Source organism: Oenanthe melanoleuca, chromosome 27 (assembly GCF_029582105.1).
Source record: "Oenanthe melanoleuca isolate GR-GAL-2019-014 chromosome 27, OMel1.0, whole genome shotgun sequence".
NCBI lineage: Eukaryota > Metazoa > Chordata > Aves > Passeriformes > Muscicapidae > Oenanthe > Oenanthe melanoleuca.
The window spans coordinates 5,963,518-5,975,762 of NC_079360.1; the positions used below are offsets into that span (position 1 = coordinate 5,963,518).

The following is a 12,245-nucleotide window of genomic DNA, read 5'->3' on the forward strand; positions in this document are numbered from 1 at the left end:
CGGGCGGGGAGGCTGAGCCGGGAGCGGGGGAGCGGGGAAGGTTTGGGGTGAGAGGTTGGCTGCACACAAAGGAGAGAGCGGCTGGAGCCGGCTCGGCAGCCAGAGCCAATCGCGGCTGCGGCCCCGCGATAAAAGCGCCGGAGCCGCGGGGCGAGCGCAGGAAGCGGCTCCGCTGTGCGGCCGCGGCCTCTGCGGCGGAACCGGGCACCGAGCACCTGGACCGGGAACGGAACCGGGCACCGAGCTCCGGAACCGGGCACGGAACGGCACAGAGCCCCGGAACCGGGCACGGAACCGGGCACACAACAGCACAGAGCCCCGGCTCCGGGCACAGCCCCGGGCACGGCCCCGCCCCGCCTGCGGACCCTCGGCTCGGCTCGCGGTGAGCTCCGCTCGCGGCTGCGAGACAAAGCGGACCCGAGTGCGGGGAGCGGGGGATGGATGGGTGGGTGGGTGGATGGATGGACGGACGGACGGACGGACGGGAGAGCGGAGCCCGGCGGGGATGGGTCCCCGACCGCGCTGGGCTGCGGGAGATGCGGGAGCGAGAGAAGGGATGGAGGAGAAGGGATGGAGAGCAGTGAGGAACGCTCGGGGGGAGCCCCGGGAAGGGCAGCGCTGGGCAGGAGCCGCCCCGCAGACCGGGGCTCATCGCCGGGGGGTGCCAGGTTTGGGGGGCTGCAGGGAGCCCCGCAGCCGGTTCTGTGCCGGGGGCTGGTAGCCGTGGGGCGAGCGGGCCCGCGCTGGCTGGGTCTGCTCGGGGGGTGTTTGGGGGCGTTTGGGGCTCCCGCTCCCCGTTCGGGCTGCGATTCCCTCTTTGTGTGTGCTGCGGCACATGCGGGGGGCGGCTGGACAGATCCATTTTATTAAGCTGATCGGAAAGAGCAGAGATGGAAGAAAAACCTGTTAGATCCCGGATCCCTCGTCCCCCTCGGTTAATGCCTCCGATTCCCGGTGCCGAGTCTCCTCCTGCTTTAAACCTTACCAGCGACAGGTCTTTCATCACTTCCCTGGGGAGGCTGTTGCATGACTGCGATTTTTAATAACAACACAAACGCCCTGGGCTCTGACACAACCCTTAACAGCCAGGGATCTCCCAGGGCTCCACAAAGGAGAGCAGCTCTGTTTTCATCCAGGGGAGGGGGAGAGAAGGGAACTGAAAAAATGGAATTATTTATCCCCTGCCACCCAAAATTAGCAGCAGATTTAGGAATCAAGCCCAGGTCTCCCGAGTCCCAGTCTGGTGCTGTAACTACTGTGTTCTGAGCCAGCCTGATCTGTCTAATCCCCTTGGATCACTTCAAACAAGCTAAGATACCTTGTTGATCATATTTATGATCCATTTTCTGCTGATTTTCTTCATGGTGTGGGTATCAGTTTTGAAAAACACCCTGGTAATCCAGCCTAGAAAATTGGGCTTTGTCCACCAAAGACGTGGTGTGAGGCTCTCACAGGGAAGACATCTGGTGCCTCAGCTGGGCTGTTGTGTGTTTAGGGCCAGGAGTGGCACATCTGCAGCACTATTAATGTAGATTACAAAATAATTGCAGGGCAATCGACCAAGCTTAGTCTGAAACGGCCCCAGGGTTAATGTTCTTTTTAAATGGGAGCCCTGCAAGAGGCAAATTCCCAGTTGCAAGGTGAGGAGCTGTCAGAACCAACCTCTTGGGCTTGGCCAAGTGACTGGGGCATCTTCATTCTTGCACAGCTCAAACCAGGTCCCTGACCTTTTTTGGTCAGCAGAAATCCCATGAGACTTCTCACTAGGGAAGGGAATTTCTCTTCTGGTTTCCTTCAGTGGCAACTCCTGGGAGTCCTCAGCTGCCCCTGGAGGGTGATGGGGTTTCCTTTTCCTTTTCTCCCACCCTCAGCTCTTGCAGGTTCTGCCATGTCCCCCCAAGACATGTCTGCTTTCCCCTCCCAGTTAAGTCATTTTTATCTCCCATCTGGGGGGTTGCTGCACTTACCTCACTCTTAGCAAAAGCCCTGGGATGGAAAACATTAAATCTGGACGAAAGGATTATTGCAATATCAATGTTAAGCACACTTTAGACATATCTCACTCCTGTGGTGTGCCATAACCCTCTCCATATGTCCAGCTTGGGCCTCCAGCATCCTCAGCATCCTCTGCTGTGCCCCCCCAGGGGTTCTTTTCCCTGCCCACTCATTCAACCCTGTGGATTCCAGAGCACCAGATCCTGTGCTGGGCTCTGTGGCACCTTGCATCCTAAAAGGGAGGACAGGGGTTAGGGCTGAAAATAGCCAGGGCAGCTCAAAAAGAATATTTGAAGAGATTTAACTACCAATATGATTTTGGTCATGTTTTCTTCTTGTACAATCTGCATTTGGACAGCCCAGAGCAGCTTTTGCAGGGCTTGTGTGAGGGCAGGGACTGTGGAAAGGGGTTGGGAATGCCTGGAACTGGACTCACTCATGCTCCTGCTGCACCTGCAGGATGTGAAACAGCAAAAGCTGTTTGTGGGGTCTCTTGGGGCTCAGGAGATGGGCTCACCCTGTGGAATCAGAGAATCCTTCGGGCTGGAGAAGCTCTCTGAGGTCACAGTGCCCACCCACCCCAGCACTGCCAAGGCCACCACTCCCCCCTGTCCCCAGGTCCTTTCACACCCTCCAGGGACTCCAGCATGGGAAATGCCAGTGCAGGGTCTGGTGAGTAACTGGAGATGTTCCACCAGAGGAAACCAGCCAAGGGAACACTGAGAGCTGGTGTTAGAGGAAGGAGGAAATTACAGGCAATTACAGCTCCATTAATTGGAGTGCAAGGAGAGGCTGGTTCCTAGAACAGGTTCTGGAAGAGTAATCACAGACATGCTGTTGGGAAACAAAATAAAAAGCTGGGTGGTTTTAGCACAGATCATGTCACCCTGGCTCAGTGTCTTCCTTGGATGTGATAAATGACTTCTGAAACAACAGGGCCTCGTGACAGGGCCCCAAGGAAAGGATTGTTTTAGGTGGAGACAGGAAAGAGGACGGGGAAAAGAGAGAAAAATGGAAGGAAGACACTTGGATTATTCTGCAAGGAGGGCTGTAAGGCCACATCAGGGTTTTCAGGGGTGCTGGAGGTCTGAGGTCTGAGGCTGGAGGTGCCAGAGCAGCTCACCTGTTTGCATGGGCCACCACTGGCAACAGAGAGCCACAGGTGTGAGAACAGGTCAAAAGCAATCTGCTTGCCCTGGTGTGGGTGCCCTCTGTGAATCCCAGCGAGAGGCAGGTGCAGGTGGGACAAGGAGCAGAGCCCAGCTCTGGTTCTGGGCAGCAGGAGACTCCCAGCAGCATCCTGCTGCCCTGGGGCAGGGCCAGCAGCAGCCTCACCCCTGGTGCTTCCAGAGCTGTGCTCCTCCCAGGGAGCAGGTGAAGGTGGGAGAGGGGCAGGGGCTCCATTCTGCCCTGGCAAAGGCAGCCCTGTCCTCCCACAGCTGCTCCTGGTCAGCATCCCTCAGCATTTCAGGGCAGATTCCCTGCCTGCTGCAGCCCTTCAGGAGCAGCACGTGGATGGGAAAGGGGATCAGGGGAAGGGGGGCAGGGCCTGGCCCTCTCCCCAGGAGTCTTGGGGGGCTGTCCCCAGAAATGTGGATTCTCTGCCCTGGCTCCCAGCACCCGAGCGCTCCATGCTTGGCCCAAAGGCACAAAGAGCCAAGAGCTAAGCTGGATTAAGGGCTCCAGGCCTGGAGCAGGAGCTGTGGTCCCTGGGCTCCCTCCCTGGCCCTGCTGAGCCCGGCTCTGCTCTGTTCCCTGCTGGGTTTGCCCCACGCTCTGTTCCAGCTGTGTTCCAGCTGTGTTCCAGCTGTGAGAGCCCAGGCCTGCAGGAATGGAGCCCAGGGGATGCCAGGCTCAGGACAGGCTCTGCAGCTGCTGCTCCCCACCACTGGCCATCTCCCAGCAGGAGGGGCAGGGCTGTGCTGGGTGGGGTCCCGTGGTCCTGCACAGGGACATCACCCCACAGCTCAGCCCAGCCCAGATTCCCCTCCTGGGCAGGCCTGGCAGCCCTGGGGTGTCTCCCTGGGCTCTGGGGGTGCTCTGGGGTGCAGAGGAGGATCCCAGGCTGAGGGAAGGCTCCTGCAGAGGAGCAGTGATCCCTGCAGCAAACAAACCCTCCAGTTGTGATGGGAACCAGATGGCAGAGAGGGGCCTCTGCCCCTGCAGTCTGCTCCTTCCCTGGAGCCACGGGGCTGGGACGGGCTGGGGGCCACTGGGACGGGCTGGGGGCCACTGGGACGGGCTGGGGTCATGGGGATGGGCTGGATCAGGACTGGAGCAGGCTGGATGAGCCCTGGATCAGCTGGATCAGGACTGGAGCAGGCTGGATGAGCCCTGGATCAGCTGGATCACCCCTGGACAGCCCTGGTGGCCCCTGTGCAGAGGGAAATGGGGAAAGGCTCCCTGCACCCATCCTGGCTGTGGGAAACGTGGTCCCTCAGGGGCAGGGTGAGATGGGGGATTGCCTTGAGGGGCCCCCAGCTGTCCCCTCTCCCCTGAGGGGTTGCAGGTCAGTGTGGCAGTGTCCTCAGGCACTGCCCGTGTCACCATGTCCCCCCGTGGGGGCTGCAGCCCCAGCCCTGCTGCTGGGCAGGACACTGTCAGCACCAGGAGCCTCCCAAAACCCCTCCTGCAGCTGCTCTGGTTCCCTTATCGCCCAGCACACCCTTCCCCTTTGAGATTTGCCTCCTGCCCTCGGCAGGAAGGAGCTCAGCACTGCTGCTGTGCCTGGAGCTCCCTGGTGAGAGGGGAGGGATGGGGAGGGGGCTGCTGGAAAACATCAGCCAGGGTGGAGAAGGGGCTGGAACTGGAGGGAAAGGGGTTTGGGCAGGAAACAAACAGTAGGTGGAAGTGATTGTGTGCTTATCAGAGACCTCTGAGAGGTTTGGGGGACATCAAAGATCATCCCAAGGTCCATCCCAGAGCAGCTGCTGGGAAGGGCGAGAGGGGCTGGTGGAGAGTCTGGAGAAGTGAGGGGGAGAAGGTGGTGGGGAAGGGGAGGGAAACTGGGGGGGACAAATATTTGTAACAGAGGCTGGGGTGAGGGTGAGAAGGGAGAGGATTGTGCATCTGTGACAGGGGAGTGTGGGGTAGGGACAGGGGGATCCCTGGAGCGGGGACACTGGGATGTCTGGAGCGGGGACACTGGGATCTCTGGAGCGGGGACACTGGGATCCCTGGAGCGGGGACACTGGGATCCCTGGAGCGGGGACACTGGGATCTCTGGAGCGGGGACACTGGGATCCCTGGAGCGGGGACACTGGGATCCCTGGAGCGGGGACACTGGAATGTCTGGAGCGGGGACACTGGGATCCCTGGAGCGGGGACACTGGGATCCCTGGAGCGGGGACACTGGGATCCCTGGAGCGGGGACACTGGGATCTCTGGAGCAGGGACACTGGAATGTCTGGAGCAGGGACACTGGGATCTCTGGAGCAGGGACACTGGAATGTCTGGAGCAGGGACACTGGGATCCCTGGAGCGGGGACACTGGGATCCCTGGAGCGGGAACACTGGGATCCCTGGAGCGGGGACACTGGGATCTCTGGAGCAGGGACACTGGGATCCCTGGAGCGGGGACACTGGGATCTCTGGAGCAGGGACACTGGAATGTCTGGAGCAGGGACACTGGGATCCCTGGAGCGGGGACACTGGGATCCCTGGAGCGGGAACACTGGGATCCCTGGAGCGGGAACACTGGGATCCCTGGAGCGGGGACACTGGGATCTCTGGGTCCCTCCTGCTCCCTCTGCTCCCAGCCAGTCTGTGCTGGCTGCAGGACAGACAGACCCTGCAGACAGAGGGAATGTCCTGTCCTGTCCCAGGGAAGGGGCTTTTGCTGTTTTGCCCTGGCCCCAGCAGATGCTGGGCTCGGCTGCAGCAGGCTCGGAGAGCAGGAAATAACAAGCAAACCGCAGAGAGACGGGAAATGATTTCGAGAGCAGAGCTCGGGCTCAGCTGGGGCTGGGGAACATTTTCAGCCTGGGCTGAGCAGCCCCAGGGCTGTGAGAGGCACCCACTCTGCCCAGCACCTGAAACCCTGGAGCAGCCCTGAATTCTGGGGGCTCTGCTGGGTGGGACACGAGCCTGGTGTCAGCTGCTGGGGGTCCCTAAAACTCAGGACACGTTTGCAAATGTCCCTGTGGGATGGGCTTTAGGAGCTGCCCCTGCCCCAACCCTCCACCCTGGCTGTCTGGCCCGGTCCTTGGGCAGCAGGAAGGTTTTTGGGGTGGCAGTGTGGGGCCAAGGGGTTCAGTAGGGCTGGGAAGCAGCCCCAGCAGGGGGAGGTCTGGTTTGCACCCCTTCCCCTCCCCACAGCTCTGTCCTGTGTATTTAAACGAGGGCCCATCTCTCAGGGCTGTTTGAAGGTGAAGTGTGGTGGGGAAAACCCCTGGAGCAGCTGTCAGTGCCTTTCTAGCTGTTGCTTACCAGAAGGGGTGATTTGCAATGCTGGTGGTTTTTTCTTGTGCTGGTCCCAGGCTCAGCCCAAGGGTGACACAGGCTCAAATCCCATGCCTTGCTCTGCTGAGCTGTGATCAGCCAGACTTTTCTGGGCTAGAATTAGACCAAAATCACATCCCTTCCTGCAGCAGCACCAGTCCTTCAGTGAGACCCTGTGCCACCCTGTTGCCTGCTCTGGAGCAAAGCCAGCCCAGAACCGTGCAGTGTTCAGAGCCCCCAGGCCCCAGTGCTCCCAGTCGTGTCCAGCCCATGTCCCCAGGGCAGCCAGGCTGGTCTGAGCCCTGCTCTGAGCACACAGCTGCTGCTGCACAGCCCTGGGGTTGGTGGTGAAACCAGCCCCTGGCTGATGACATTTCCTTCCCAGGTGCTGCAAGAGCTCTGCCTTTGCCGCTCCACAGAGAGCATCGAGCTGCAGACACCGGGCTCAGGTTGAAGAGCAGAGAAGGGCAGGAGGGCAGGAGGGCAGGAGCCATGTTCCAGGCCACGGGAGCAGCCAGCCCATCCCCAGCTCATGTGAGTGTTCCCTGACTGTGGCGGTTTTGTGCTCTCAGGAGCTGCTCCTGGGCTGGCATTTGGGTGATGAGGGGCACAGCAGGACTGGGCAGGGCTGTGGCAGCAGCAGGTGTGTTAGAGACACGCCCAGCCTCGGTTTGTTTGTATTTCCCTGGCTGTCCGTGAGCACGGCTGAGACTGAGCCTGCGAGCTGCTCAGGGCTGCAGTGACTGCAGATGGAAAACATAAAGCTCCAAGAACATCTCCTGCTGGGACAGGATACAGCCCTTCCCGAGGGAAGATGTATCAGATCGGGAACGGGAGGGAGCCGGGCCAGGAGCTGCAGCCTTGGGAACGGATGTGTCCCAGCCCGGAGAGCAGAGAGTTCCTTGGAGAGCAGAGCCTTCCTCAGGGGGCAGAGCCTTCCTCAGCTGAGCCTGAAATGCACACTCAGCCCTGGCCCAGGACAGCACCTGAGGCTGAGCTCCCCGTGCCAAGGGATGCAACTGGTTTTACACAGAGCCTCCTGCTGCCCATGTCCCTCTGCTGACTTTGGCAGAGGAAAATCACATCCCTGACCTCAGGCAGTGAGAGCAGCTGGGGAACGTCTGAGGAGGGTTTCCTGTGCCTCTCTTGGACAAGAAGCACAGAGCAGAACCCATGGGGAAGGACAAGGAACGGGCTGGGATCAGCCTGGGCAGAGCCAAAACTGCAGCCAGGGCAAGGACAGGGACAGCAGGGACACCCTGGGTGACATCCTGGGGCCACACTGCCCCTCCCTTGGGAACAGGGAGTGAGGGGATGAGCCAGCCCCACTGGCCACTTGGCTGGGGTGTGAGTGCTCCTGGGTCGCTCTGGGAGGGGGGACACAGTGGGGACCCTGGAGCACACTGGGGCCCACTGGGGCACCCTGGGGTACACTGTGCCCAGGGGAAGGGGCACTGCCCCCTGGCCTGAGCCCTGGGCACCTCCAGCTCATTTTCCTGCCCCAAGGGACGGGGGCAGAGCTGCTGTGTGTGGTGCATGAGCCACAGGTGATGGTTTACAGGTGCAGGTCACAGGGAGGTCCTGTCAGGGCTTGTCCCAGCTCTCATTCTGCTTTCTCCTTCCCTCTCCAGGAGGCCAAGAGCAGCTCAGGAGGCAGCACAGTGCAGCGCTCCAAGGTACCTTTGTTTGTTCTGCCACAGAATGATCCCAGAATGGCCTGGGTTGGAAGGGACCCTAAAGTCCACCCATCCCAGCCCTGCCACGGCAGGGACACCTCCCTCTGCCCAGCCTGGCCCAGGGATGCAGGGCACCACAGCTGCTCTGGGCTCCTGAGCCAGCCTTATCCTGCTGGTGCCTGGCGAGGGTGGAAGGGCCAAGCTCCAGCCCAGCACCAGGCCCAGGCAGGGTGAGGGAGGTGGGGCTGCTCCCAGTGCCCGGTGGATGAGGGCAGTGGAGGGGCCCAGGTGTCCCACACTCCCTGCTCATCCTCTGCCTCCCTGTGCTGTGCCCTGGCCAGTCCTTCAGCCTGAAGGCGCAGGTGAAGGAGATCTGCACTGCCTGCCAGAAAACCGTGTACCCCATGGAGCGGCTGGTGGCCGATAAGTTCGTCTTCCACAACTCCTGCTTCTGCTGCAAGCACTGCCACGCCAAGCTCAGGTGAGCTGGGCTGTCCCTTGGTGGGACAGGTGTCCCTGCAGCTCTGCTGACGCCCTCCCAAACAGTGCCCCCCCTCACTTGGCCAGCAGGACCCCAGCCCATCACAGCAAAGGAAGGTTTGTCTGCACACCTGGGGCCAAGCCTCAGCCAAATCCCTTCTGGTCTGGAAGGAGAGATTGAGAACAGCCCCGGGAGAGCACAGAGCTGAGCCAGAGCCTCCTCCTCCCCAGGCTGAGCTCCCTCGGGACCCCCATCTCCACTCACAGCCCCCCAACCCTCCTCTGCTGCCCTCAGGGTCCCCCCTGCACCTTCCCCCCTCTCTCCCCAGTCCAATCCCCCCTCTCTCCCCAGTCCGATCCCCCCTCTCTCCCCAGTCCGATCCCCCCCCTCTCCCCAGTCCGATCCCCCCCCCTCTCCCCAGTCCGATCCCCCCTCTCTCCCCAGTCCAATCCCCCCTCTCTCCCCAGTCCAATCCCCCCTCTCTCCCCAGTCCGATCCCCCCTCTCTCCCCAGTCCAATCCCCCCCCTCTCCCCAATCCAATCCCCTCTCTCCCCAGTCCGATCCCCCCTCTCTCCCCAGTCCCTCTCCCCACGCCCCGCGCTGACCCTGCCCTCTCTCCCAGCCTGGGCAGCTACGCCGCGCTCCACGGCGAGTTCTACTGCAAGCCGCACTTCCAGCAGCTCTTCAAGAGCAAAGGCAACTACGACGAGGGCTTCGGGCGGCGGCAGCACAAGGAGCTGTGGGCGCACAAGGAGGTGGAGAGCGGCACCAAGTCGGCCTGAGAGGGGCAGCCCCGCTCGGGTGAGCCGGGCCCAGCTGAGCTGATGGGAAGCAGAGAGGGCAGGGGAGCCCCTCTTTGGGGCAGCCCAGGCACAGGGCAGAGGTGCCCAGGGAGCAGCCCCAGCCCCAACCCTCCCTGCAGGCCCCTCTGCCAGTGAGACCAGAGCAGGAGCCGCTGCCCCCGTCACCCTGGAAGAGAAAAGCCTCACCCAGGCTGATCCAGCCCGAGCCCGGCTTTGCTGGGCTCTGCAGGAGGAGGGTCCTTGCTTTGCATCAGCTCAGTTCAGCTGGGATGGCTCAGCTGCAGGATGTTGCCCTGTTTGACAGTGTCTCTTTTTTATATTTGCCTTCTGGTACGTTCTGCGCAGCTGCACCCGCGCTCCTTTATTTTTGTAATACAAGGTTTGCCAGCCCTCCCTGTGCTGTGCTGTGTGGGGCTGGGAGGGGCTGCGGCTCGGGGGGGCACAGGGGGGGCACAGGGGGACTGGGGCACAGTGGGGATGTCCCCATGGGGGTGGCACAGGGGGGGACGTCACAGTGGGGGTGTCACAGGGGGGATGTCCCCATGGAGGTGTCACAGTGGGGATGTGACTGGGGATGGCATGGGGAGGATGGCACTGTGGGGGTGTCACGGGGGGGTGTCACAGTGGGGATGTCACAGTGGGGGTGTCTCACGGTCTCAGTGACCTCTGACCTTGGCCTGGGGACACACAGCCAGCACAGGCCCTGTGCACACAGACCCTGTCCAGGCTCCTGGGGGTTCAGCCTCACCAAGAGCTGTGCCTGTCCCCACCACGCTGGTGGCAGATTTACACCCCAAAAAAGCCCCTCCTGCCCAGGGCTGTGTTGCTGCAGGCTTGGGGCCCCTTCCCGGCCCCTTCCTCCTTCAGAAGGCTCCGAAAATGAAAGCAGAGCCCTCGGTTCTGCTTCCTGCCCCTCCTGGCCTCGCTTCCCCAGCCCCCAGCTGCAGGACCAGCAGCCTTTGAACAATCCACATGGTTTTAGGTGGGTAGGGAAGCATGAAAGTGCCAGGATTTTAAGGCTGGAGAGTTCAGAGTGACTCCATGCAGATCCACATCCAAGCACAGCAGGCAGATGTGCAGCCTGGGTGAGCTGCAGAGCCCAGGCAGGGAGGGCTGTGCCAGCGTTTCCTGGGTACAAAGCAATGCACCCACACCTGAGCAGGGCTAAATCCAGACACTTCCTGGTTCACACTTTGCTACCCCAAAAGAAACAGCCACAGCAGTGTAGTACAGCCACCCCTGTAGAGATTTTTATATTTTATTTGCTTCAGAAGTGGATTTAGAGAGGAAATGTGCCTTAAGTCCCCTTCCCCTGGGCCATACAACACACGTAACACAAATCACCAGAAATACAGAGACAATTGAGGGTCTTTGCTGCATTTCTTTGTGCTTTAACCAGTGTTTTAGGCTGATCATTTCTCCCCTCAAGGCTCAGTGTTTTCCTCTCCCAGCTCCCTGTGGGTCCCTGCAGCTCAGCATGTTCTGCCTGTGGGGAAGGTTCCAGTTGGGAATAACTCTATTGAAAGCAGAATTACTGTGGAGCTGCTGCTTTCTTTAGAGGGGGGTGACAGGAAGGGAGTCCAGGAAGAAACACCAGACAAGGCTGAGATGTGAACTGGAAGCAGAGTGAGAAGGGATCAGCTTTGGGCAGCAGCTCCTCCAAGGGAAGGAAAGGAGAGCTCCCAGGTCCTGCTCTGGCCAAGGCAGGAGCTGGGGCTCTGACACCAAGGGGTGTCAGGGACAGGACGTGGTTTGTTCTGGTTCCAGAGACATTTTGTTCTGGCACAAGTGCACTGGATGGTTCTCGTGTGTGCTGGCACAGCCAGAGTCACAACGCCTGGTGCAGTGCAGGGCTCCTGTCCCATCAGCTGGCCAAGCCCCTCCTCACCTGCTCACATTTCACACTGACAAGTATTCCAGTGCTTCACTGGCAGCAGCTCCATCCTGGAAAAGGGGACTGGAGGCTGGCTGGGGTGGAGGGACAGTGGCACCAAACACTGACTAAGTGACAATGACACTGAGGAGAGAAGCTGCACGAACAGGAAAAAATCAACCTTTCAGTAAGGAGAACAGATGAATTTTACGGCAGCACTATTTCTGTTTGCTCCTAAAACAGCAAGCTGAAAAAAAAAAAATCCTGAAAGTATTTGGAGATGTGGTGACCCATTCTCTGCCCCAAATCACTGTTACAGTCAATGCAGGATCTGGAAGGCAGCCCATGGTATCTTCCACTGGTCTGAAAAGCAGAGGCTTTCCTTCTCCAAATTTTTGCTTTTTAAAAGGACAGTCACCAAAACAGGCTTTCATATAAATGATAATTTTATTGTAAATAAAATGATACATTGGCCTGGCTTTGCACTGCAAGCCCCCGGTCGGTAAATAGAGACTACTGGGTCAAGGTCTTCTGCACAATCCAGGTTAAAGCCTCTCCTCCCTGCTCTGCATCGTTTATGGTGATAACAAAACCCCTTCCTTCCCTTCTGAACTGCTCCTGGCACACCCACCTTCTCCCTCTGGTCAGTCAGTGTTGGTAACAGGTGCCAATGGAAACTCCTCAGAGCAGATTCAAGTCCTCTGGAATATTATTCCAAATTAGGAAAAAAAAAAAAAACCACCCCAAAAAACCCATCCAAATTGATGCAATCTAACTGCCACTAGAATGGGCAAAGATGGGTTTTTCTGGAGAACAAGCAAATAACCTGGAATGCACAGAATCGTCACACCAAGACCAAAATGTCACGACTTTGTTTCCTAACCACCTCAGGGACACCCAAATTCCCCCAAGCTCTTCTCCAATGGGACTCTTGGGCATTTTTCTGATTAGTTTTAACCATTTCAGGACACTGGGA

The 12,245-nt window shown here is 59.5% G+C and overlaps 1 protein-coding gene across 2 annotated transcripts; it reads left to right on the forward strand.

The window, feature by feature from the left end:
• Positions 1-86: 86 nt before the first annotated feature.
• Positions 87-9,786, forward strand: LIMD2 (LIM domain containing 2). Of its 2 annotated transcripts, none has more exons than XM_056511983.1 (5): positions 87-382; positions 6,821-6,969; positions 8,067-8,111; positions 8,453-8,592; positions 9,216-9,786. In XM_056511983.1, exons 2-5 carry the CDS (start codon positions 6,928-6,930, stop codon positions 9,373-9,375), a joined length of 387 nt encoding a protein of 128 aa, XP_056367958.1. In that variant the 5' UTR covers positions 87-382; positions 6,821-6,927; the 3' UTR covers positions 9,376-9,786. The 2 variants fall into 2 exon arrangements, with proteins under 2 accessions (XP_056367958.1, XP_056367957.1); XM_056511982.1 differs by lacking the exon at positions 87-382 and adding an exon at positions 2,574-2,667.
• The last annotated feature ends 2,459 nt before the right edge of the window (positions 9,787-12,245 follow it).

Coding starts and splice junctions, on each gene's coding strand:
- LIMD2 (XM_056511982.1), top strand. CDS start 2,643: ATGGGAAATGCCAGTGCAGGGTCTG. Junction 6,970..8,066: donor CCAGCCCATCCCCAGCTCAT/GTGAGTGTTCCC, acceptor TTCCCTCTCCAG/GAGGCCAAGAGCAGCTCAGG. Junction 8,593..9,215: donor CACTGCCACGCCAAGCTCAG/GTGAGCTGGGCT, acceptor CCTCTCTCCCAG/CCTGGGCAGCTACGCCGCGC.